General features: G+C 40.6%; 1 protein-coding gene and 2 non-coding genes across 4 annotated transcripts in view; 2 read left to right on the top strand and 1 right to left on the bottom strand.

Moving 5' to 3' along the window:
- Positions 1-27,676, top strand: part of nrp1a (neuropilin 1a) — a 137,416-nt gene that overhangs the window by 83,281 nt on the left and 26,459 nt on the right. Inside the window, exons 6-12 of one of the 2 annotated variants that reach the window (XM_042331856.1) lie at positions 772-938; positions 10,234-10,389; positions 17,286-17,430; positions 19,394-19,725; positions 21,768-21,912; positions 23,700-23,771; positions 27,213-27,272. In XM_042331856.1, coding sequence (XP_042187790.1) covers positions 772-938; positions 10,234-10,389; positions 17,286-17,430; positions 19,394-19,725; positions 21,768-21,912; positions 23,700-23,771; positions 27,213-27,272 — 1,077 coding nt within the window. Of the gene's footprint in view, positions 1-771; positions 939-10,233; positions 10,390-17,285; positions 17,431-19,393; positions 19,726-21,767; positions 21,913-23,699; positions 23,793-27,212; positions 27,273-27,676 lie in introns of both variants that reach the window. The other variant, XM_007908928.2, reaches the window with a different exon arrangement.
- On the top strand, positions 5,216-5,288 carry trnag-ucc. The gene has a single exon. It is a non-coding gene; the product is annotated as a tRNA-Gly (tRNA).
- Positions 13,312-13,383, bottom strand: trnaa-ugc. The gene has a single exon. It is a non-coding gene; the product is annotated as a tRNA-Ala (tRNA).

The raw sequence follows: 27,676 nt of genomic DNA, 5'->3' as shown, positions 1-27,676 counted from the left end.
TCCCCGATTCCTTACCCGCAGCTCGGGTCCCAAACTCTGACTGACCAGCGGCTTTGGACGTCCTCCCGACATGAAAGGCGCTATACAAATGTAATTTTGTTGTTGTTGTAATAATAATAATAAATAATAATTCTTACATTTGGTACAGAGCCTTTCACATCAGGAGGACATCCCTAAGTGCTTCACAGGATATACTGCAGAATGTAAAGACTGTGTTTTGTTGCCGATCGCAGTGGCCAATTTATGCACAGCTGTCCTACAAACGGCTATGAAATTGACGATTTTATTTCGAATTTAATTTGATTCAAAGGTTGAGTAAAAACATCTACATTATCCTTGGCATTATGTCATTGTGTGATTTTTTTGTACCCAAATTGTTCAGGCCAATTTTGCATCTCAGTGCCACAACAACAACCACTTGCATTTATATTGTGCCCCCTCACCCAGGGTAGCGTCTCAGAGTACTTAACAGTGGCAGAACATGATGCTAAGCCAGGGGAGGGGGAAGGTGACCATAAGCACAATTGAAGAGGAAGGTCTAGTAGGCTGGGGAGTAAGCAGGTAGTAGAGGTAAGGAGGTGCAGGGCATGAAAGGATTTGAAGAGGAGTGTGAGGATCTTGAAATCATCACCCCAACTGAGATCAACTAATGCAACACAGACGTGACTGACACGGACACCCCAGTTTTCATAAACCATCAGCCATAGAGATATGTAGCCGTTTTTGTGCTGTTATTATGATAGCAACAACGATGTTTTCTTTACCCTTTAGACACTCATTGCAACGAATCACTTGGTATGGAAACAGGAGCAATTCACTCGGATCAGATTTTGACTTCTAGCACTTACAATTTATACTGGGCCTCAGAAAGGGCAAGACTGAATTACCCAGAAAATGCCTGGACGCCAGCAGAGGATTCCAGCAAGGAATGGATACAGGTAAAACAACCATTACTGTTTGTCTTGTGGAAAATGTCCCAGACATCTGGCCAATAAATAATATTACTGATTACTAGTATTACACTCTTATCCAAATTCACTTCAAAACACCAAACATTAAATGTTGTCCTTCATCTTACTCTTGTGGGGTTTTTATGGGTGGGAATACTCATGGCATATGTCAGCTGCCCATTTGCCGATGTAACATGTCAATATACTTCAAATAAACCCATTTTGTGATTAGAGAATTTTCAACATAATATGGCGCTGTGTCAAACACAAGTGTTAATATTCATGCATTTCATATAACGCCTTATATCATTGAAACATCTCTAAACGTAAGGCTTGTGTGAAGTATAAACACCAGAACGGACCACTTTGGCTGAAACAAATAGAGCTGAACCTGGCAGTCATGAAACCAGAAGACATTTCTTTCCTCCCAGAGAGTTGTGGGATTGTGGAATTCGCTTCCTCAGAGGACTGTTAGTGCAGAGTCAGTAGGAATGGTTAAGAGGGAAGTGCTTCACAAGATGTACAGTAAAGTGACTGTGTATTCTGTACGTGAATTAAGACGTGGCAGGCACACACTGCCCACTACATGACGCTCTAAGGGGTTTAGGGTCATCAGCAGTTCAGTCGCAGAGATGTCCCTGGAGCAGCCTCCCCTCCCCCACAGCAGCCTATGAGTGGCAGAGCCTGTGATCCAGGCTGAGGCTTTGTTTATGTGCTGTACAAATGTGGCCGTGTGCCACAGTCAGCATGTTGCTGCTGAATCATGTCTGAGATTTCCTTCCAGATACACTGTGCTCGGGGATGGCTGTGTCTGGGAGCTGTTTGCAAAGGAATTGGTTGAACTCAGTGCGGTTAACACAACCAATTTGGTGCTTGAATTGCACCAAAACAGCTGATATAATACAAGGGTATAGACTTCCCATACTGCACTGTATGTGGTGGTAGGGGGCTGGGGAGTCGGGATTCTCGTTCACAGCTGCAAAAGAAAAAAGTATAGTCGCCTTTTTTTTCCGTGAAGGTTGAGGAAACAATAGCCCGACTGCCTTTCCATGTGATTAGCAGCCTGAAACAGTTGTGAATGTTAAAGAGAATACCAGAGGCCCAAGATTTCACATCATTTGAGCCTTATGACTTACTGTCGTAAAATTGAAAATTGTGCAGCATTTGGGAAAATTATTAAATACCGTGTTAATTTTGAAGCCGTTTTTCTTTGCCCGAACTGCAGAAAACCAGTTTCCCAAACTAAACTCAATTTGAGTTTTCCACAATTGTGTGATGCCTCATTTCGAGGGACCTTGCGATATTGCTGATATAAGCATCGCAGATGGTGTTAGATGGTACAGATGAAGAAGGTCCCAGTTTCAATGCCTGATCTCTATTGTACTTTTGTGCTGAGTTTGCTGATCTTCACCAAAATTTGAACATTACAATTGGCCTCAATGTACCTAGACAAGGGGAGCTGCGGGGAAAATATCAGCTTTGATTCCTGTGTTTATCGCCATCCATTGATCCCTGTTGATTAGTAAGTGTGAATGGTAGTTAGGTGAGGACAAGATTGGGCTTGGTTTTAATGCTTCCAATGGGCAAGTAATTCATTGGGATCGGATTAGTGACACCTGAAGAATAATGATAAATAATAATAAATAACAATTCTTGATTTAGCACCTTTCAGAATATATGTAATAATAATCCTTGCATTTGATATAGCGCTTTTCATGTTTTCTGGACGTCTCAAAACGCTTTACAGAATAGACTGTAAAGTGAATTGACTGTATATTGTGGGTGAAATGCAGCAGCCAATTGCTCACAGCAGTGACCCACAAACGGTCGTGGATTGAAGTGACCAATTTATTATTTTTTCTTGAGGGATTATTATCAGACGTGTGGAGTAGGAAAACTTGCCCAAGGTTTCACCCTGCTGGGAATCAAACCCAGGTCTCTCGCTTGCAAAGCGCGTACTCTAACCACTGAGCTACAGGACTCCATGAGTCCTTCAGCACCTCTTTCATATCAGGAGGATGTTTCAAAGGGCTTCACAGGATATGATGTAAAGTGTAATAATGGTGTACTTTGATGGTGAACACAATTTGCACACCACAGTGTCCTAAAAACAGCCATGAATTGAACAGTCAATTTTATTTGGAGGTTGTCAGCCAGGACCAAGGAAAAACTCCCTTCTCTTTTCAAATAGTGCCATGGATCTGTAACATCCAGCTGAACAGGCAGATGGACCTCAGTTTAATGTCTCATCTACCTCCCGCAATCCACTACAGTCCTAGCACTGCATTGCAGTGTCAGCCTTTACTATTTGATTTAAAAGTCCCAACATGGGGTTTGAACCTGCTATTTCAGAAACCCTTTTACGAATCTTACTCTATATACTTGTAGATCAGCCACTTGGGGAAGGAGAGCTTGCCCAACAACAACAACTTGGATTTATATAGCACCCCTCACGCAAAGATAGCATCCTGGAGCTCTGAACAAGAGCCTTTGAAACAGAAGGGGAGAGAGAAACATTTGATTGTCCCCTTCATTAACATTAAGCAGCAGAGAACAGTGGCACATAAAATTACACTGTACTAAAGGAAAGACTAATTTAACTTATTATAGCACTAATAATAGAATAACACTACTTTGATTTTAAAAAAAGACAATGGGCTTTAGGGATTATTTAACTGCATATAATGCCTGTTATCTCTGCAGTGTAATGACAGAGAGAGTTTTTTCTTCAGATCTAATGTTGAGTGAACCAATGCTCTACACAGCAGCAGCAATGAACTACAGGCCTCAGGCAGTGCTGACAGGTTTTATTGCTTAGATCTGAATTTAATCATAAATATCCAGTGCACTTAGAGGATAAAATACTTTTGATTTTTCGATTTTTGTTGTGATTCATGCAAAGGAAGAATAATCAAAAAAACAACAACTAGCGGGAGATAATGCAATAGTTTATTCTGCTATCTGCAAAATAAGTGGCATTATTTCCATTGGGATACTGCAATTTGACCGATGAGGTGCAGTCACTGAGATTCTTGAGTTACTCTAAATGTATTACATGATATTGAGGCATTAAAGTGTCTGACAAACCCCTCAGCTATAAATGGAAAAAGATTCAGTGATACAATGGAAAAGAAGTGACCTTTTCAATTGCAATCCTCCCAGCGCATTTTCACCTCTTGGGGTCAAAAAAGCGATGGGACTTATAACAGAGTTCACAGAAAACAACTCAAGAGTTGTAAGTGCCAGAAACTAGCAGTACATCACAGCTGATTGACTGGAATCTTGCTCCAAAGTGCTAGAAGTAATTGTTAGCCAGGTGCCTGATGTCAGGGTCGGATGCCAAGCAGGGGAGATGGGGGAAGCGGGAGGTGACCATAGGTGTGGTCGAAGAGGTTGTTTTTAAGGCAAAACTTGAAGACAGATAAAGAGGGAGCGGGGAACAAGAAGAAGGATTAACAAGTCATTGTGCATCGTGTTCTCCCAAAAATATACAGTCAATTCACTTTACAGAATATTCTATGAAGCGATTCAGACGTCTCGAAGACATGATATGGTGCTACATCAAATGCAAGGATTATTATTGTTGCAAAATGCTACTTTTCTCAAATGAATTGATTAAAACGAAGACTTTTTATGAAAATAAAATAAAGGATTCAAACGGTTTTCACCAAACGGCAGCAGGGTGAACGGCATGAGCGCAAGATGGGGCAGGGGTTGTGCTTTGATAGTCATCTGGTCCAGGAGAAGCCTATCACTAAAAAATCCCACTGATTCAGCAACGAGCCTTTCAATTGCTCTGCAATTATCTAACTGGCAAGATTTATCTTTAACCAAAGTAAACAGTTTCACTAGGGGGCAGTGAAGGGGGGAAAGTAAATGCACTTTCACTTATCCATAACCCAGAACAACAAAGACCCTAATTTGACTTAATCCTCCAGTGAGACCTAATCCGCAGAACCAATGAGCTAACAGGGTAAGAGGTCCCACATCTGTTTTCAGTCTAAAGTCTATTTCTGCTCTTTATATTGACTTTATCATTTAAAGCGTCATTATTGTTAATCCCATTCTGGGGGCCAGGGAAAGGGCAAGCATGAGACTCATTCCTGCAGTATTCCATATTGATTATGATTTCAGGACATGTGTGATAAATTTGATACTTTTTTTACTCTTACCCAGCTGTGTTTTGTAGAATTGTTTTTTAGTATAATTTGTAGAATCTTATATAATGATAATAATTCTTTTATTTGATATTGTGCATTTCATGGAGTCCTGTAGCTTAGTGTTTAGAGCACTCGCCTTCCAAGCGAGAGACCTGGGTTCGATTCCCAGGCAGGGCGAAACATTGGGCAAGTTTCCTTACTCCACACGCCTTTGTTCACTTAGCAGTAAGTAGGAACCCGGTTGTTAGTCAATTGGCAGATCGCTTTTCCGAGGGTAATAATCCTTTCCAAAAAAAAAACTAATAATTTGGTCACTCAATCCACAGCTGTTTGTGGGACACTGGCACACAGTCAATTGCGCACAGCAGTGTCCCACAAATAGTTGCATGGAACACTGTTTGGTTTGAGTTCAGTTATTCTTAAGCTGCCATCTGAGGAAAAAAAAGGAAGCCTGCTACAGAGGGTTGGCCCCAGAAGAATTACCCCCACTATGCTTTCAAGCATCTGATGATTGTTACAAACCAATATATAAAACTACTCCCATCTCTGCAAGAAGGGATTACTACCATAAGCAAAAAAGACGTTTAATGTTCGGGTTTGATATCTGATAGTTTTCTGCCTAGACTGCAGAAATGGGCGTAGCATCTTAAAAAAAATACAAGATAAAGCCAGGCTGTTTGTGACAATGATACAGCTGGAAAACCTTTCAGAGAGGATGACACTGGGAGTCTGAGAAAATTCCAAGCTGATTTATTCTGATATTCAGATGAATATTTGTTCACTGTAATAATGGAAGTTTGAATGAAATAGATTTTCCAAAGCCATACACATGCTACAGAATTCCACATTTAACAAGTAGTTTATCCCGACATTTGGGTATATAACATAATGGGTGTTTCGTATGTTAACCTTTTCAGTGCCTTTTTTTGATTGTCAGGTTCTTTCATCGCTGAGATATCTGAGGTCTGAAATTCCACACAGAATTAGACTTAGGACTTAAATGATTTAAGAAAAACATGAAAGTCTTAAGACATATGTGCGGAATTTTGGCAAATTCTCAACATTCAGTCTTAATTTTAGGACAATGGCCTTAATACCATGTGGTATTTTGAGCTTCTGCTGTCTTAGGAACATGATACAGTTTGGAACAAAGGGAAAGGGAAATCAAAGAAAAGAAGTCACCAGGGCCTGATGGCAGCATCCCAGAAAGATGAAGGAAGTCAGGGAGAAAATAGTAGATGCATTGATTACAATTTTTCAAACATCCTTTGAGTCAAATGGGTACCTGGGTAGCTCGTGTAACACCTCTGTTTCACAGTCTAGCCTAGCACTCCAGGGCAATCTGCCAGCATGCTACATTGTTGGAGGTGCCTACAAAAATACACAGTTACTACATTTTAGATGTAAAGGGGTTTGAGATGTCTCAACAATGTGATATATAGAGCGTGATCTGTGCTCTGGGACGCTACCCCCGGGTGAAGGGCACTATATAAATGCAAGTTGTTATATTACCCCGCCACCGGCATCCAGGCTTTCATTCGGCTCCCATTCTCGGGAACTCCATCTCGGAGAGAATGGGATCTTTAACATCCACATCAACACGGGGATGGGACCTTGGTTTAACATCTCATTCAAAGTAAGGCATCTCAGACAGTACAGCACACCCCCAGCACTGCCCTGGAATGCTTTTGCATGGAGCTCATTTCTTGACTTGGAGCTGAATCCATAACCTTCTGACCCAGAGGCGAGAGTGCTACCAACTGAGCCAAGCTGACACCTAAATGGCCCATTAGCAAGATAGATCAGTGGCACAAGCAGTTAAGTTAAAGTCCCAAGAGTCCTGAGTTTATACCCCAGCCTCCACTTGACATCTGACCTTCCTTTGGGCAATTCGGAATCAAGTTTCATATTGGACCACGAGGTGGAGCACTGTGCAACACTGATCTTTCGTTGCTTTGCATTTCACTCCTGGTAGGAGAAATGGGGTCAGAATCTTAAAAGGGTAGAATGGAAGGGAACAGAGAGAAGACTACATCCTGATTGGTTCAATGGCTGTTTCACCCGGCTAGTTGCCTTTCTGGTCAACTTACCAGGTTACTATGTGGAAAGCAAATGCAATGAAAATTATTAAAATGAAGGTAACCCACTTGCAAAGTTGCATTTTAAGCTCTCGTACAGCAGGGGATATAGCATCTACTCCAGCTCAATGTTGCCATGCCAATTCAGCGGCAGTGTTTCAGGCTAGTCAGAGGCTGTCAGGCACCCCGTGGAGGTGATAACACTCTTTAACATTTCAATCCACGAACCAGATGTCTGATGGGTTTTGTCCCTTGTTATCCAAGCCACTGCACTCTCGAGGACAAGGTGCCCCTATGTGGTAAGTCCTACTGGTTGAGTTATGGAGTGTCAATAAGGGTCAGACGTCAAAGCAAGTCCTGTGACTTTATTCGTCTGCCTTCCAAGCTGAGTAAATGATGCATCGACATGCACAGTTGTGAAGGTTTAGAACAAAAAGCTACTGAGCAAAGATTTCAGAGAATACTAAAAGAAATGTGCACAGCTTTAATGGCTTTCAGTCTCTTTATTTGAAATTCGCTATTCTAATTGATAGACTGTCATTCTTATTGATTTTTTGGGGGGGTCAGCCGGGTGTCTTGACACATGCAGAAACCCATCACCATGCTTAAGAGCATTCAAACCAAACTGAGAATTTAGTGCCATTCTGATATTGCAGCACTCCAGCTGCATTGCACTGGAGAGTGAGCTTAGATTACAAGCTCAAAGTCCCAACATGGGGCTTGAACCCTCCGACTCTGACTCAGAGGGGAGAATGTTACATACTGAGCCAGGCTAACACCACAGCCATTAAAGGAACATAATTCAGTTCATATCGGAACGACTACAGAAAAACACCGCTCAGAGGCACCAGTTAATAAAAAAAAAGCAATACTAAACTAAAAAAGATCTTTAGCTCAGTACCTTATATGTCAACGTGATGGATTATCCACTTGGCCAAACCACAAGTATCTTTATTACCTACTATTACAGTGTGCTTACAGCTCAGCTTTCTTGGCTTACAAAACTTGCTGTCCAAAGAGAAACAATGCATCTTCAGGATTTGTAGACTGTGCTCTGTGCTCTTGTGCAATCAGTTTTGTTAACATATCACATCTTGAACTCTGCATAGGAAAGTAATCAGTAGCATTCTCCTTCCATTTTCCTTGTATGTGAACCCAAATTGTGATCAGACGTGTGAATCACATATCACAACCAGAAGAAACACACTCTCCAATCTCCTTCTTAAGACGACTTGAGCAAAACTGCATGGGTCAATCTCGGAGTTTCGTATCACTCTTTCAAATGGAAGTTGATGTATCATTACATATTTTCAGATTTTTTCCCCAAAGGCAAGGAATTGCAGCAACAATAATTTACATTTAAATAAGGAGAAAAGTAAAGCAGTGTGAATATAGAAACTGTTTATACCTGACCATTTCATTTGAGCTCAGTTAGTGAACTCTCACCGCTGGGTCAAAAGGTTGTGGCTTTGTATCCTGCAATCAGGACTTGTAATCTTAATAATAATATTAAATAATATTATTTAAAAAATAATAAGACTTGTAATCTTGTAATGTAGGATGACACATAATTGCAGTATTGAGGGAGTGCTGGCAATATTGGAGGAAACAATATACTGAGGCCATGTTGTAGTGAATGTTAATGTTTCAATGCCTGTTTTGATATAAATAGGAAGTGCTACTGATCTTCAAGCCTTTCATCCAAACTCACCAAATAACAGATTCACTCACTGTTCTTTAAGGAACGTTACTGGTAGAGGTTATGTAGTTGCCAGTCCTAGCCAACAAACCTCCAGGTTAATCGGTCATTCACTTCACAGTTAGTTTGTGTGTCCTTGCTGATGTAAATTGCTGCTGTTTCCCTACAAAAAAAGTCATTCCACTTTTAGTGGAGTCCTGTAGCTCAGTGGTTAGAGCACTCGCTTTGCAAGTGAGAGACCTGAGTTCAATTCAAGGCAGGGCGAAACCTTGGGCAAGTTTCCTTACTCCACACGCCTAATAATAATCCCTCCAAAAACCAAAAACAATAATAAATTGGTCATTTTCAATCTACGACTGTTTGTGGGACATTGCTGTGCGCAATTGGCTGCCGCGTTCGCCCACAAATATACAGTCAATTCACTTTACAGTATATTCTGTGAAGCGCTTTGGGACGTCCTCCCGACGTGAAAAGCGCTATATCAAATGCAAGGATTATTATTATTATATTATTATAGTAAAGCCAGACAGACACAATGCTGCTTTGCTCCAGTAGTGGAGACACGCCAGCTACTCACAGTGGCCTGGCCATATTAGAAAATACAGTTGCAAGGTGTTTTATGCTTTGGTATGGTGGTATATAAGTGAAATGGTGGTTTATAAGTGACCTGAATGGTGGTATATAAGTGAAATTGTGTTTTGTATTATAATAATGCTTGCACCTTTCAAGTCTTAAGAGGATGTCAAAGCATTTCACAGGATATACTGTAAAGTGTAATGACTTTACAGTAAGCAAACGGGGTAGCTAATTTGTGCACAGCAACGTCCCACAAACGGCTATGAAGTGAATTTTATTTAGGTATTGTGCGTGAAGAGTAACATACAGAGAATCAAGAACAGAGAAAGGCAACTTGACCCTACAAGAACAAGCTGAATTTGCTTTGATCATAACCTTGCATCATCTTGGCTGTTAAACACTGCAACCTGCCAGGGACAACTATATCCTTCCTTTCATGGATTACCCAGTATCTCCAGATAGGGTTAACCAAAGGCTTATATAACAGCAGTAACATAATTGCTCTATCCCACAATTCATGCAGCCATGTTTGCTGAAGTCATGCTGATGGTTTCAACCTTTTTTCTCCAATAATTCCAATTCCTATTCAGTACACTGGATGGCTGTTGCATTGAACGCATATCCCCCCAATGGTATTGTACCCATTACTTGTTGGTTCAGTTTCCGAAAAGGTCTTGAATTGTTCTGGATAGGGTTCTGTTGTTCCTTATTATTTGACTTGACTTAATTTTCAGTGTTAGTCTGACATTATAAATTTCCCTCTGTCACAGGTGGACCTGGGGTTCCTCCGGCAGGTCTCTGCAATAGCAACACAAGGTGCTGTCTCGAAAGAAACAAAGAAGCAGTATTACATCAAATCATACAAAGTGGATATCAGTTCTAACGGGGAAGACTGGATAACAGTGAAGGAAAAGAATAAACAAAAGGTATGTTGTTTTATGTTAAAGTTCTTAACAAACTTGATATTCAGCAGATAAACTTCTGATTGAGAAAAACTCAAATTAGCTCTAACCTTAAAGTAGAGGGTTCACCATTCACCTGCATTTATTAAGAGTGCTCCTTGAACTCAGATGAAAGCATCAACAACAACAACTTGCCTTTATATAGCGCCCTTCATGCAGAATAGTATGTCCTCTGTAGCTGATAAAGTAGCCATGAAATGAAAATCAAACATGCTGGACGTGCTCAGCTGGTTACTCAGCATCTGACAGAACAGGTTAATGTTTAAGTTATGGGAATGGAGTGGATGAGGAATAAAGAGTCTGATTTCCATCTTTCACAGTAATTCTTCTTGTCCTTAACATAAGGTTAATAATAATAATCTTTTATCACGCATATGGTCACCTCCCCTTCTCCCTTGTTCGGAGTCCAAGTTGCATAGCTCTCTGAGATATTATCCTGCGTGAAGGGTGCTATATAAATGCAAGATGTTGTAATAATTTTTACCTTTGATATAGCCCCTTTTACGTTGGGATGATGTCTGAAAGCGCCTCACCGGATTTTACTGTAATATATATTGACTGTGTACTTTGTAGACAAATTCGGCAGTCAATTTGTGCACAGCAATGTCCCACAAACAGTCATGAAGTGATGTCTAATTTTATTTGGGGGATTGTTGGTCAGGACATCGGGAGAAACTCCCTATTCTTTTCTAACAGTGCAATGAGATCTGTCCGCCAGAACAGGTAGATGGGATCTCAGTTTAATGTCTCATCCGAAGGATGGCTCTTCCAATGAAGCGTGCCCAGATTAACCCTTTGAGCAAATCCGATGTAGCTGGTAAAGTAACTACAATGTAGTTAACCAAATGCTAAATTTTAAGTAAGTGAACAATTACAATACACCAGTGGATTACTCTAAGATCCATGCAATAGTTAAAGTGGCTCATAATGATCTGGAGTAGATTTTCCCATGTTAGGATCACACGGGCAAGGTCTATTTATAAACAAATAATGAATGAGCTCCATGGTTTGCACTGCAGAACTCATGTTTTATTATCTTAAGCTAGGCTCCAGCTTTGTTCAGTTGGTAACAGTCTAGGTTCGTGGGTTCAAGGCAACATTTCATACGATGTTCATAGGCTAAGATTACAATTCAGTAAGGAATGGCAATCTTTGCATTTTCAGTGGTACCATCTTTCCGATGAAGTGCTAAACTGAGGTCCCATCAGCCTATTCAAGTGGGGGTTAACAAGCCATGGTGCTGTTTGAAAAGGGAAGGGTGTTTTCCCTTGGTGGCTTGACTGGCAGGCCCATCGGCCAATCAGAGGTGAAGACACCCCAATGCGTTGCCCGCTGGACTGGAAGTGGGCCTATGAGCTGGGAGAGGGGCAAGAGGGGACCCCTGGGTGACACGGGCTGGCTCAGCCTTCAGGACTGGCTGTGTTCCTCCTCAGGGCTCAGGGCTTTCCCCTCTCAGCTCCCTTTACAGAGGTGAGCTGTAAGTAGTTTGGGGGGGTGTTTGAGCCCTCGCCACTCACTGCCAATGCTAGTACGTGTATTTTGAGGCTGTCAGCTGGACAGTCACTTTGCTAAACTTGCTTTTAAGTTTCAACTCATTTTATTCAGAAATATTAATATATGCTGAATCCTGTCTTGGCAATCTGCATCAGCTGCAGGGAATACCTCTCTATGACAGGCATCAACTGACAGGCATCAGTAGTGCCTCTGAGACATCTGTCAGACCAGGAATTTATATTATGTGAAGTTTGTCAACATTTGCAACAAAGGTTAAACAGAAAGAAGTAGCAGTAGTGCTCCATAGGTCCAGAGTCACTGAAGCTTCATCTCTATTTGTGATCAAGTCTAAACAGCACACCTAGCTGTCCCAGATCATTGGACTTGTCAAGAAATATTGAGACAGTGAGACCCTGGAGTCAAATTGATATGATACATTAAAATTTGCATATAGCGGATCTTAGAGGTACTCGGTCTATCTTTCTTCGACCCTCTCAGACCTCGCTCGGATGCTGCCATTTGAGACCAATCTCCTGACAAGAGCATCCTTCAGTCCCCAGCCCAGTGGTGGCCAACAAAATATTTTTTTTTGATTGAATATTCAATCATGACAGAACTCATGATTGAACATGGACTTACCTAGAATCAGGCGAATGTCCGAAGTGGCGGGGGGACTGGGGGGGAGGTGTTTCTTCACAACAACAACAAATTGCAATTCTTTATGCTCTGGAGGGAAGAATTAATATTATTCATGATTGGCAACAATATATAATAATAATAATCCTTGCATTTGATGTAGCGCCTTATCACGTCTTCGAGACATCTCAAAGCGCTTCACAGAATATACTGTAAAATGACTGTATATTTTGGGGGCAGGAGATTTTGTAAAGGAATACCAGTTAATTCAAGGGGAGGCTTTGAGGGCTTTAAGATGTTCTCCCAATGTGAAAGGCAATATATAATGTAATAAATTGTAATAAAATTGTATTGTAAAAAATTAGTCATTCACTTCATGGCTATTTCTGGGACATTGGTGTGCGTACATTTACCACAGTTTCTGCCTGCAAAGTAGTCACTACACTTTACACTTTATCCTGTGAAGAAAATAATAAATTTGATATAGCACCTTATCGCGTCTTCAAGACGTCTCAAAGCGCTTCACAGAATATATTGTAATGTAAATTGACTGTATATTTTGTGGGCGAAACTTGGCAGCCAATTGCGCAAAGCAGTGTCCCACAAACAGTTGTGGATTGAAGTGACCAATATATTATTATTTTTTTAAGGAATTATTACACCCGGAAAAGCAATCCGCTTATTGAGTAACAACTGGGTTCCTACTTACTGCTAGGTAAACAGAAGTGTGTGGAGTAAGGAAACTTGCCCAACATTTTGCCCAGCCGGGAATCGAACCCGGGCCTCTCGCTTGCAAGGCGAGTGCTCTAACCACTGAGCTACAGGACTCCCAACCATAAGAAAAAGCAGAAATCTTAACATTGCCAATCTAAAATCAATGTGTTAAATGTATTTAATACAAATGTAGGACTAGGAAATCGCTTCAGTGGTGGTTGTGGTGGGGGGGAGAATGGGGGAGGTTGTTATCAAGATTTGAAGTAGTCATTTCCACCGTCAGCCACCCTCCCACCTCATTGTTGCAAAGACAAGAATCCTTCATATTTCTAAGTAGTGCAACAAATAGCTTCAGAAAGAACATTTGATGAAGAAGAAAGTTTGACTGATGCAAATGTGACTTAATTTCCATCGGCAGAGTGCACTCACCAATCCTGTCAAATGAAATGGATCATCCACCTGAAAGCCCTTAACTTAAATGCAATTAAATGAAAGGGAGTCTCTGTGCTAGTCTTCCATGACGAACGATTCAAGCAGTGTATTGACAAATAGAATGCTAAGTAGTTATAAGATTCTCAGTGATTGCAAATTAAAGGCTTTGAATACTCTAAGCTTTCGTGGGCAAATAGACCCAATGAAAATGTTGTAATAAATTAGAAAGATTTGCACATATGTTAATGTTAACCAGAAAATAATATGAAGCAGTCCCTGCATGGAAACTGTAAACTAGGCTCCTGGAGTTCAGTTCTTCCAGGTGAAATGCTTGAAATAGAATCTGAATGGAAATGTCTGAGTCTTTTAAACTCATTTAAAGCATACATAAATGTAGGCTGCAAGGTGGTAGATACTTATGTGGATGTTTTAATAGAGTTTTAGTCCTATAAATCTTGCTTTCATGATAAACCAAATTTCAGGAATAACTCCTGAAAGTTTCTCACCAAACTTTATAGAGGTACTGTATACAAGGCGTTTAAAAGGGATTGAGAAAGTAAAATATCAGCTTTCCTGTCCCCGCCCTCTGAAACTCCATCCTGGAATCCCTCTGGCTCGACCCCTCCCTTGCCTCCTTCAAGGCCCGTCTCAACACTTTCCTATTTGACTGTTCTTTCTGCCACCCTCCCACCTCCCTTACCTCCTATGGGTAATCATTGTGACATGAAAGGCACTATATAAATATAATTTTGTTGTTGTTGTAAACCCAGAACAATACTTTCACATATGCCAATTCAGCAGGTTAAGAGAGCACAGGTATAGGGAATAGACAAAGTTTTTCAAAGTTCTTGGCGAATTTAGGACAGACACCAGGAGGTATTTATTTCCCCAGATGGTATTCAGTGACTGGAATTGGTTGTTAGGAAAGGTTAGGACATTCAAAAAGCAGTTTGCTAAAGTGATGGGAGGATGGTAGGATGATTATTCTGGGATGACTCAATGGGTCAAACAAACAAAGATTTCCCCAACACTCTTCCGTGAAAACATTGACTTTTACAGTTCTGCCAGAAACCGTGATCCACTTTCCAACGCACTACATCCTGTGTTCTCCTGTCAGGACTCAAACAATAAGCCCCCACCCACCCCTGTGTCTCAGAAAAATTGTGCCATAGTCTATTTTTCCAGCCAAGCAAGCCAGAGGTGACAGAGAGCAACATCATTTTATTTTAAACAAAAAAAAGTCACGTGCCCTTATTCGAGGATCTTTTTGTATCTATTTTGTAAGTGTGGACTACTTTTAACCATTTCATCCATCTGTTTTCTGTGAATAAGGATGTGCGAGATGACTGGCAGATCATTGTGTGCTCACTTTAAATAAAAGCCACAAACTGTGCCACTCAATCTAATTCCTGGGTCTCACTGTGTAGATCCCTGCACGTAACATAAACGTAGACCATTGATTACCTGAGCTATTTTACATGTCTCATCAGGAATGCAATTAAGAAGTACAAATAAGATTCCAGTATGGGATTTGAGTTCTGCTACAGCTGATGAAGGTTCAAGATAGTGGGCATATCCTGAAGTAATCTTACTTCAGTAACACACTGCAAATGTCGAACAGACAGAGAATCCTTAGTATTGATTGTACAAAGAAACTTCTTTAACAGAGTGTTTTTAGTCATAAACGCTATTCTTCTCTTTTGGAGCTAAAATTCAAATTCAATCTGAGTGAGATTGATAGAGATCTATTTTTTTCCTGATGACGGTTGAAATATCTGAAACAAAAAAGAGCTTTGTTGGCCTTATGCTAGCTTCAGCAGACACAAGTCCACAATATAATGCTGCAGGGTTCACTAAGCCATACTTAGAACTATACTATTGACTACCACAGAGCTGATGAGGCCGAGTGTCTTCCACTTTGGTTTGGTTTGAGACTTTACTAACACAGCAAAACTAGGGAGTGAAGCCAGACAAGTATACACATCCTTCAAATTAGACGTCAATATGTTTGGTTGGTTTAGGTGAACATTAAAGATCACCATGGCACAATCTTTAAGAAGTAGCTGTTCAGTATTTCTCCCTGTAAATGAATTGGTTATTGACTGAAGACAAATTGGTTATTTGCTTTATGGTGGAACATTGCAGGTGCTTTTCCTTTGCCTACATAAATAAATCACTGCACTTCATTGTACGTACCTCAACGCTCCGAGAAGCTACCACTCAATATAAGTGTAAATTGTTTGCATCCTCCACTTGACTGGCTCCGGCCTCCTACTTGTCCTTTGTGCCCTCTGTTTCATCATTGGTGGCCCCACTATGCCCCAAAACTCTGGAACACTCTTCCTCTATATCTCCACCTTGCCCCTTCCTTCGCCATTTTCAGGTTGCGCCTGAAGACCCTCCTCTTCGATCCCACCCCCCGGCTCAGCCTCATGCTCTGCCACTGTCAAGCGCTCTGGGACGCTACCTGCAAGTTGTTGTTATTTGTGTAAAGCGCACTGAGACGGGATCCATTACTGTGAAGCGCTTCGAGACGCCATCCAGCATGGAGGGCGTATATAAATCCAAGTTGTTGTTGTTGTTGAGACGTTTTGATGAGATCATTTTCAGGCAGCTTTGGATTTTAAGGTTGTTCAGAAGTTTGGAGGAGGGGGTGGTATTTCTATTATTGCTATTATTGCTGTTGATATTCAGTAGATTGTCTTAAGGGGTTCAGCAATCAAGAGGGAACTAAACAAATACCTTAAAATAGTCAGCTAAAGGGTATGGGGAAAAGACAGGTAAATGGGACTGAAAATATTGCTCTTGAGGGAGCGACACAGACAGACAGACAGACCTTCTTCTGGCCCATAACTTTCAATGGTTCTATGGTTAAACATGTATTAATCGTATTCCTTAAATAAGGAACGCAAGGAGTGAAATTCTACCTGGGTCCATATCAACTCTTTTTTTCTCAGCATTTCAGAACCTCCAGAATTTATCAAGTTGCTGAATTCAGCCTTAATTAACCTTTTGAAGTCTGTTTTCTACATTCCTGAAAATAACTTGACAGAAAAGCAGCTTTAAGAGTGCACATGAGAACTTATATTCTTATATAAGAATATAAGAACTTATATTCAACAACATTATATTTCTATAGCGCCTTTCACGTACCAAGTTCTTGATGCACTGAAATGTAGAGTAAATTTAAATTTAGACCTTAGTGGAATTTGCTTCCCACAATGTGTTTGGGAATGCTGAAATATTAACTCTGATGTCTGGGCCTAGTTAAGTGAAGTGCTAAAATATTGCTAGTGCCAATATCATTACCTACTCCTTCAGAATACAGCAGAAATAGGGACAATAATAATAATAATCCTTGCGTTTCATAAAGCACCATATCACGTTGTTGAGACGTCTCAAAGCACTCCACAGAATATATTGTGAAGTGAATGACAGTGTATTTTGTAAGCAAAACATGGCAGCCAATTGCTCACATCAATGTCCCACAAACAGTTGTGTTTGACAAATGTGGAAGGAAAAAGTACATTCTATTGTGTTATTATAGTTGTGGTTAAACTGATTCTACTCTTTAATGTCTGCAGATATTTCAAGGTAACAGCAATCCCTCCGAAGCAGTTGTAAGACAGTTTCCTCAAACGGTTTTGACACGATACGTCCGGGTCAGACCACTGACCTGGGAGACTGGTGTGGCACTGCGCTTTGAGCTGTATGGTTGCAAATTCACAGGTAAGGAATAATAAGTCTGCGAAAGACAAATGTTAAAGAAAGCTTACACACTCTGTATTTTTCTGTAATTGTTCTGTATCTATTAGTGCTGCACAATACCAGCGTTTGTTTAACTTAGAGTAACTTAAAGTAACCGATGTAACTTAGAAACATTAAACAGACTCCTGTTTCACAGTGTTTCAAGCAGTCTAAACATAGCAGTACACAAAGCACACACAACCCCCCCCCCCCCACCCCCCACCCCCCACCACCACACAACCATCGCAATCTCCATTCACATCAATACAGAGAAACTACAACATAAAGTCTTTTTACAATTAGCAAGTGACCTTCAGTAGTGCTGTTCGGGACAAGATAAATTGAGTCCTCAGCCACTCAGTATAACAGTACATTATTTAATGTTGTCTGTGTTTTTCAATACATATCACATTAAATCACAGTTAGGATTAATTCATAATGAGATACGCTTCATATTGGAAATTCACGGTGACATTTCAGTCAGTTATGACAGCTCCTGATACAATGTGACTCCTGTTATAATGAAACGTTGACAGTTGTTGAGATGGCAAATGACGGCATTTGGGGATTTAAGAAAATGTCAGTCACCAGTCAGGATTACAGAAATGTAATGTTAAATTGTTATTGAGGGCAAGGAATTAAAAAATGATAAAAAATAATCCTTTCATATGATATAGCGCTTCTCGTATCAGGAGGATGTCTCAAAACTTTTCACAGTATTTACTGTAAAACATAATTAATTGTGTATTTGTAGGTGAATGCCGAGTCACTATTGCACACAGCAATGTGCCACAAACAGCCATGAAGTTAATGACCAATTTTATTTGGGGGATTGTTGGCCAGGACACCAGGAGAAACTCGCTTCTCTTTTCATGTGACTTTCAACATTAATTTGAACAGGCAGACAAAGCGCTGCATTGTCGGAGGTGCTGTCCTTTCCAGACCAAAGGATGACATGTCCAACAATGCAGTGCTCCTCCAGCACGGCATTGGAGTATCAGTCTAAACTGTAAGAGTTCAAAGTCCCGACATGGGGCTTGAACCCACAATCTTCTAACTCAGAGGTGAGAGTGCTACCAACCGAGTCAGTCGATGTAGTCAACCAAAACTGCAAAGGAAATAAAGTTTAAAGTAGCAGGATTTACTTAACATAACAAATCAGATCATTACCTTTAAAGGCAAAGTTTACATTGCATGGTTTGGTCTTCAATAACATGCGTCAGTTCCTGGAATTAGCTATGTCTTGAGCTTATAGTGTAGGCTGACAATCCATTGCAGTTTGTGGGGAAGCACTATATTGTTGGAGGTAGAGTCCTTTAGACAAGATGTTGTTCCTGTCTGTCTGTTCTTCATGTGGACGTTATTAAAGATTCCTGGCACTATTCAAAAAGAGAAGAGGGCTTCTTTCACTGACCTGGCCAACAATCCTCTGAATAAAATTGAGCATTCACTTCATACTGATTGTACTGTGTACCAAAATGATGGCATGTTTGTCTACAATAATAATTCTAATAATAATCCTTACATTTAAGGGCTTATCACCTTGTCAAGATGTCTCAAAGTGAATCACAGAATTTGCTGTAGATTGTAGTGACTGTGTCCTTTGTAGGTTTATAGAATAGAATGCATCGTGAAATTAATTACTGTGAAGTGTTTTGAGACATTTCAATTTTCCAGAGGCTATAAAAATGCCTCCAAACGCTTCGCAGTAATTAGTTTCATAGTGCATTGTATTCTATATACCCACAAAGTACACAATCACTGTCTTACAATGGTTTTATCAGCTGTGCTGTGCTTTAATTGAAACCTGTTCATTATCTCGATTTCTCTTCGACACCAGCCTGTCAGTGTATCAGCAGTGATGCATTGTGTAGCCCGTTTTATTTATCTCTTCCAAGAAATATTATTTTATTGCTGTTTAACCATCATTCACTATGTTGCACAGATCGCCCCTGCTCTGGAATGCTAGGAATGGTATCTGGCCTTATCTCTGATAATCAGGTCACTGCTTCATCCACTGTGGACCGTTACTGGGCCCCTGAACATGCTCGGCTACTCACCAGTCGATCGGGCTGGGCATTGCAATCAGCCAGTCGGCCTTATAATAACGAGTGGCTGCAGATCGATCTGGGAGTGGAGAAGGAGGTGCGAAGCCTTATCATTCAGGGGGCAAAGCAGAGGGAAAACAAGGTGTACATGCGAAAGTTCAAGCTTGCCTACAGCACAAACGGATCTGACTGGAAGATGGTCTCAAATCCTGGCAGCATGAAACCAAAGGTGAGCGGACATGAGGCTGCATATTAAATGCATACGGTAGCGTATTGCCAAATATCACTGCACTGAAAAACTTTCAGCCTTTGCATTTGAGTCCTGCCAGGTCAGGGGCAGCGCTCACTCACTGTCGAGTTGGATAATGGTCACTCGGATGAGATGCCAGAGAGTAACGAATTTTCTGTAAATTGAGACAAACAGAAGAGGAGCGGAATAAAACCCATCTTCGCATTATAAAGATATAGCAAAACAAGCAGCAAAAATGCTAAAAACGGTCAACTTCCAGGTCATCAGGAGGCTAGCAACATCACTTCTTGCACACAAGACGTGCACATGAAGCCTGTTGGCTGCTCCTTGCGCAGTGAAACCAGCCATGTTATAAGGCAGGTTGGGATTTTATTGACCCTCAGCGATATAACGGTGCTGAGGGTATTTGCTTATCTCAGTCTGTAAGCTATCTCTCTAACTATCATCACCATTCTAAAATGGACACTCACCCAGTTTTGGTTGAATGAGTTGATCAACAGATCATCATCGATTCCTCGTGCTGACTGTTTGCATGAATCGCTGAGAGAAAATAACACAAAGATTGAATCCAGTACACAAAACATGGATGCAAACAAAATCCCACAGTTTTCAATAGCACATTTCTCTAAAACCATTCCAAACATTTGCTCCTCACTGGGGAAATATAAGCAGTACCTGATTTGATCAGTGGCTGACATGAGAGTGAAATTGAGCTACTTTTAGACTCTGTTTACTTTCTGTGCTAGTTAATTAAATCACAGCGAATGTTCACAGAAAATTAGGGTGAAGGCTTCTGGGTGATGTGACTATTATTACTTTGAGGGGGTTTTGCTCCTGGTGACATCCCAGTCAAAGATAATAATCATTGCATTTGATATAGCACCTTATCACATCTCAAAGCACTTCACAGGATTTTACTGTGAGGTATAGTCACTGTGCATTTTGTAGGGAAATGTGGCAGCCAATTTGCGCACAGCAAAGTCCGACAAATAAACTACAACAACTTGCATTTATATAGTGCCGCTCATGCAGGGTAGTGTCACACATCCATGAAGTGGATGACCAAATTTATCTGGAGGATTGTTGGCCAGGACATTGGTGAGAAACTCCCTTCCTTTTCAAATGATTCAATGGGATCTTTAACAACAACAACTTGGATTTATATAGCACCCTCCACCCGGACGGCATCTCAGAGCGCTTTACAGTTTCGGATCCTGGGATCGAGCCACGGGGAGGGGGGTGAAGGTGACCAAAGGTGCAGTCGAAAAGAAAGGTAACATACACCTGAACAGGCAGGCAGGACTTTGGTTTAATGTCTCATCTGAAGGATGGTAACAAAGTGGGCAATCCTCATGTGTGAGCCCAGACACTGTGGATCAGCACCCCATACAACCACGAGGGGAGGAGGACTGCAACGAAGCCCAATAATTTTATCACTGATACATGTGTTTTCCAGTGAAAACTATTCCAGTGGATAGTAAACAGGAATGGAAACCCTGGCTATTTTGTCCTCTAAAATATCTGTCACGAATACAGTCATTCAAATGATCCCCGATTGTGTTGTAGATTTCTGTGCTTCTAAGGTATCCAAAATCAACTGGCTCAGGAATCACGGGAAGATTGAATCTGTGAAATTTCTGGTCTGTAGGATTCGGATCCACACGACCAGCAAAGCTATCAGGGACCCCAGCTTTCCCACCCTGTGCCAATAGTTTGGCTCTCATTTCTCTTTCTATTCTTAATACAATTTGGTGGTGGAAACAAAAATCCTGTGTCCAATTGTATTTACTTGTGTAGTTCCATAATCCAGGTGCCCCCACAAGGCTTTAATTTCTCCAGAGATAGACCTCAAACCCTCTACATTTTGAAGTTTGAGGTTAAGTTTTCCTAACTTTTAAAATATAACAAACGAATAACTAAATTACCATTGGAAATACAGAGACCAGTGGCATCTGTCTGCCGTACATCGCTTTTATTAATGGCTTCAACCCATATCTGCTGTTCTTTTTCATGCTGTCTAGACATTCGAAGGAAATAGCAATTATGATACGCCTGAAATTCGGAAATTCGAGCCGATGTTAACAAGATACATTCGTGTCTACCCTGAGCGAGCATCGCCAGCTGGACTGGGACTGCGCATGGAGCTGCTTGGCTGTGATATTGAAGGTACATAAACTTTCACACACTCAGAGGCTTATTTGTCACTCTGTAATAATAATAATTATCCTTGCATTTGATATAATGCCTTTATATCAAATGCATATTGATATAAAGAGCTTCACAGGATTTACTGTAAATTGCTTTGCTGGCCTTGGTTTAACGTATCATCCAAAGGACGGCACTTCCATCATTGCAGAGCTCTGAGCCCCAGCTCTGTATTGGAGTGTCAGCCTAGGCTGCGAGTTCAATGTCCCAACGTTGGTTTGTTAAATATCGACTGGCCTCAGCTATGATACATGAGACATGTGCTAAACATCATATCACATCTCACAATTTTCAGCATGCGGTAGCTTTTGATTTGAAAGTATTGTTAATGCGGATGTATAGTAGTTCAGGAGCATGCCTTTTTCCATGGCATTTACTCTGACAAGTGGAGCACATTTATTTTTAGCAGTACACAATTACTGCAGATGTAGAGTTTGTGGTTAAATCACAAGCAATTTACCAATGGTTTCTATTGTTGAAATCCACCTGGGATCAGGGTTTATTCCTATTGTCTTGCTGCTTACTGGACAGTGCAGGGCCAGTATTGTTTGAATATCTGTAATGCAAACCTGGCCAACAATCCCCTAAATAAAATTTGAGGCTGTTTGTGGGATAATGCTGTGAACAAATTAGTTGCCATATTCACCCACAAGATACAGTGACTAAACTTTGCAGTAAAATTCCTTGAAGCTCTTTTGAGACAACCTCCCAATGTGAAAGGTGCTATATCCAATGTAAGGGTTATTATTAGTTTTATTATCTTGACACTTACCTGTGTGAAATAGTTGCAGTGTTTCACTGGGGACAGTAATGTGACTAGCAGTGCAGCTCAACCTAAGTAAATTAATACCAGTAATTAGAAAAACCTTCTTAAAAGTTCACCCACAAATACACAATCGCCACACTTTCAGAAAACTCAGAAGCGCTTTGCAAAGTTTTGATATTATAAATGCCAGATATACAAGTCAAGGATTATTATTATGAGTGAATGCGCTGGTGAATCATGCAATAACTTCAGGGGCACACAGAAGTCTCACGTTGAGCACGGTGAGTTCTGACTTGCTTATATCGCATTCTGGCCCCATTACTACAACAACAAAAAACTTCCATTAATATGGCACCTTGGATTAACATCTCAGAGTGCTTTACGCTGAATACTTGACACTAAGCTCGGGGGTGGGCAGGAGTTGAGGGGGAAATGAAAGGAGGGAGGTGACCACCGTTGAAAAGGTAGTAATCCTCGCCACAGAGTTTGTTGCATCAGTAAACAATACCAGTGTGCTTTTTTGCTTTCAGGCTGCAGATACCATTTAACAATCAGCACCGACTGCTAAGATAAACTGCTTTATACTAATACAATTCTAAACAATGCAGGTTCTCAAGTGTGAAATGTTCTTCAGTATTATTTTGTGCTGCTAACTGTTGAAACCATAAGACCTTTACATACAGGGAGTAACTAGCGTCTCAACCTTAATGGCTTTTAGAATTTGAAAGAGAGATTGTGTGTGCAGGTTATTTACTCAAAGGCTAAGTTCAGCTTGAATACCAACCTTTATTGAACTCATGATTAAAAATCCTCTGGAAGCAGATCTCCCATTGCTTAGGAGTAACAGCAGTTCTGGTTGGTTTGATGGAGAATGTCTTTAGATTACTAATCAGTGGTGTGTTTTCTGTAGGGGGTTTGATTAATGGGTATAAGGACATTTTAGATGCTGCAAATTCTTGACGCGTGAATCTTCCAATTACAGTGCCGACGTTCCCGCCAACCTTAGACTCAGATGAATGCGATGAGGATCTTGGAAACTGCCACAGTGGAACAGGTGATGGCTTCGAATTTACAGGTGCATAAACCATCCTCGTAACCTAATTTCTCTAACCTTCAACATCCGCATGTTTGCCAACGATTCAAGGGCAAAATCTATAAAGCAGATAACATCTCCACCCCCCATTTTTCACCTGACTAATAAACTTACCTTTACATCTTCATTTAGCTAATTGTAGTTAACCATTTAATCATCATTTTCCTTTATCAGGAACTGCAGTGTCACTCTGAAGAGTGAAAACACAAAAAAAGTAATATTAATACCTTTTTTTCCATTGACCAACTCAGCTGAATACAATGCAATGACATTCAAAGCATTTGACACTGTTGACTGGGCACCCGAGCTGAGGGTGGAAGCCGAGGGTAGGGAGAGGGTGGGAGCCGATGGGTGGGGGGGCAGAGGGGACAACCAAATTAGAGAGGTACTCTTGGGTCTGGCTCCGAATGAGGGAAGGAAAGGAGGAAGTGAGTAGGAGGGAGTCAAGGATGGAGTCACAGGATGGAGTTCCTTGCATTTGATATAGCCTTATCACACCAAAACACACAGTTAATACTGCACTGTGATATGTAGTGACTGAATTTGTTGGCGAAGAGGCAGATAGGACCTTGGTTTCACATCTTATCCAAAGGACAGCATCTCCAGCAACTCAGCACTCTCCCAATTCTGCACTATACTAGCCTATACAGTGAGCTCAAAGTCTCCCAACACAGAATCCTAACTGAGCTAGGCTGACACCTAATTTCCCTTTTAGATTTTTTTTATGGACTTATCTTCAACAGACATTTATGATAAATCATTCCATATTCTAACCAACCCTCTTCTAAAAATCTACTTTTTGTTTTGCTAGTAAATGCTCAATTTATGCGTATATTGAAGTCCTGTAGCTCAGTGGTTAGAGCACTTGCCTCGCAAGTGAGAACATAGTTCAATTCCCGGCAGGTCGAAACCTTGGGCAAGTTTCCTTACTCCACACACCTGATAATAATCCCCCAAGAAACAAACAAAAAAAAATTGGTCACTTCAATCCACGACTGTTTGTGGGACACAGTTGTGTGCAATTGGCTGCTGCGTTTCACCCACAAATATACAGTCAATTCACTTTACAGTATATTCTGTGAAGCGCTTTGAGACATCTAGAAGACGTGCAAAGTGCTATGTCAAATGCAAGGCTTATTAATATTATTATCATTGGAGAGTGAAATATTTTTCTCTACTCACTCCATCAAAATTATCCATAATTTTGAAAGCTTTGTTTGATCCACTGTTAACCATTTCAGTAAAAGCTATCTCAACTTTTTAGGTGTCTTCACATAATTATAACCTCTCATCTCTAGTATCATCCAAGTAACCTTGTGTTGTACAGGCACGAGTGAGGGTGATCAACAGGTGTGAGGTCCTGCGAAAGAATGAGTTTAACAGATGATCATTGACTAGAGGGCCTCAATTTAAGCTAATAATAAAGCAGCATAGGGAGAAATTAGGAGGATTCTTTTTGAACTGACAGTTTTCAGGATGTGGATTGCTCTCCTGGGTGCGGTAGTTGAGGCAGATTAGCTTTCAAAAAGGAACTAGATAGATAATAAGAAGAATCCTTGCATTTGATATAACACTTTATCACGTCATTGAGACCTAACCGAAAAGGAGTAATTTTGCAGAGCTATGGGGAAAAGGCAGGAAAATGAAATTGAATGGTTTGCTTTGTCAAGGAGTCATCACAATGGACCAAATTTCCTTCTGTGTTGTCAATTTCTGTGGTTGTATGGAGAAGGAATACAGTGTAAGACGGTATATTTGGAGCTTAGGAGGAACAGCAATGTCTCACAAACAGCCATAACTGCCTAATTATATTCGGGGGATTTATGGCACAAATAAGTGAGAATCTCCCTTCTCTAAGTAAAGACAAGAAAGCTAGTGACGAGGAGTGACAGGCTGGTTTTCAGAGATGAGAGAAGGATTTACCTAGCAGACTATAAACCATTCCTTGTATTCTCAATTTCCGGTTGTCTCCTCTCTGCCTGGTGATCCCCATCGTCTTCACAAAGTGCTTTAGAACAGTCATTCTATGTGAAAGGTGCCTGAAGCCGCCACGATACTGGCGATACTGGTGCAGTGTGCAAGTCTTGGTTTTTGTAGTATCATTGATTTTCTGGATAGCAGGACAGTCTGGATTAACATCACTGTTAGCAGGACAAGTACTCTTTACCACATCAAAATGTAGCTTTGTTGTAGTTTAACCCATACCGTTCTCGTTCACAGCCTAAGACGCTAAAATCTCAGTTTTTGTATGAAGCTCCACAAAGCTGCACTTAATAGCTGGTAGCTTGGTCTGAAGTTGAAATTGTTTGCCCACGTTGATCAAATTGAACAAGATAGAGTGCATTTTTTTATCAATCCCTGTATGTTCGTTCCTATGCTCCAATCTGATGTGTCTACTTTGTTTCCAATTACACCCTGTTATTATGCTACCTGGGCTCAGACATTTCTCACCATCTTCAGTTTAAGACCAATGTCTTAAAATGTAAGACCATGGTGCAATTCTGTAAAACAATCTTTAAATCTAAACTTAATTTAGAAACTGATTTTCTGCAGCTCCCAAAAAACTTCTCCAAATTAAGGCTGACAAAATACATAGTCATTCCACGTTACAGTAAATCCTCCAAAGTGCTTTGAAACAGTTTTCTGACTTGAAAGGTGCTACTTCAAATACAAGGATTATTATTATTTATTCTAAGGCTTTTTAAGACTTTTCCAAAATTCTGCACCATCTTAAATTCATAGACAGTATTGTTCTTAAACTTAGGAACATAGGAAATTTCAAGTGCCTGATATAAGGATCGCCCACAAAATATATTCTGTGAAGTGCTTTAAGACATCTCAACAACATGATAAGGCACTATATTAAATGCAAAGATTATTATTAAGGTTCCTCAGGTTATTGTAACATAATGTTTTTACGTAACTGTTGTGTTTACAATTCAGATTTACCTCCACATAGCAAGACACTTCAGAATATTAAACTCATTTTGTAACTGGGAAATCACTACATGGAACTTCCTGATAACTCCGTAATGACGTGGATAAATGTAAATTTGTATCGTATTGTGGTTGGTTTGATGTGGTGAGCTGGCAAGTTTCAGCAAGTGCAATAGGTAGGTTTGCTACAGCTTGTCTCAATGCTCCTGGTAAATTCAACTAAGGTTCCCATGTCTGAGAACAGGCCACTGCTCAAAGGAGCATGAGATTGGAAGCCACAATGGTGTTTCTCTAACAGCATTTACTGGCAGGGAAACTTTTGTCCCCTTTCATGAGGCTCAGTCTGGTTGGAACCCGGGAGCTCAGAGGTGAACGAACAGCAGAGTCAGTCAACTCAGGCCTAGTATCATCGAGTTGCCATCTGAGTGTCTTCACCTGATTTCTTATGTTATTCCTCCTTTGTAGATGGCAATACTGCTCTCGGAACCGAGGAGCCAACGCTGCCCGAATCGCCAGCATTCCCAGGTAAGAGGCATTGTTGATCACAGATTATGTGCAGAAAAGGAAGGTTGGCATCTTCTCACACAGTGTCTGTACTACAGGTTAATGCATTGCTGGTTCTAATATTGGTTCCCCTCTTTCACCATATAAACACACAATTTGCTTTAATCAATAATCGTATGAAATGACAGTTGTTACACTTTACAGTAAATCCTGTGAAGTATTTTGAGATGACCTCCCAACATGAAAAGTGCTGTATCGAATGCAAGGATTATTTATATTACATCCATTTTTAAGATTTTGCAGAATTTTTGAACTCAGTGATAACTTGAAATCCAGTTTTGTGCAATATACAAAAAGAACTGTAGAAAGCCAGCTTCCAGGTTAAGGCTCAGTTCAGGATAATTTTCCAAGATTCTGCACAATAA

This window comes from Callorhinchus milii, unplaced genomic scaffold (genome assembly GCF_018977255.1).
Source record: "Callorhinchus milii isolate IMCB2004 unplaced genomic scaffold, IMCB_Cmil_1.0 Scaffold2, whole genome shotgun sequence".
NCBI classification, from domain to species: domain Eukaryota; kingdom Metazoa; phylum Chordata; class Chondrichthyes; order Chimaeriformes; family Callorhinchidae; genus Callorhinchus; species Callorhinchus milii.
This window is presented reverse-complemented; position numbering and strand designations above follow the sequence as displayed.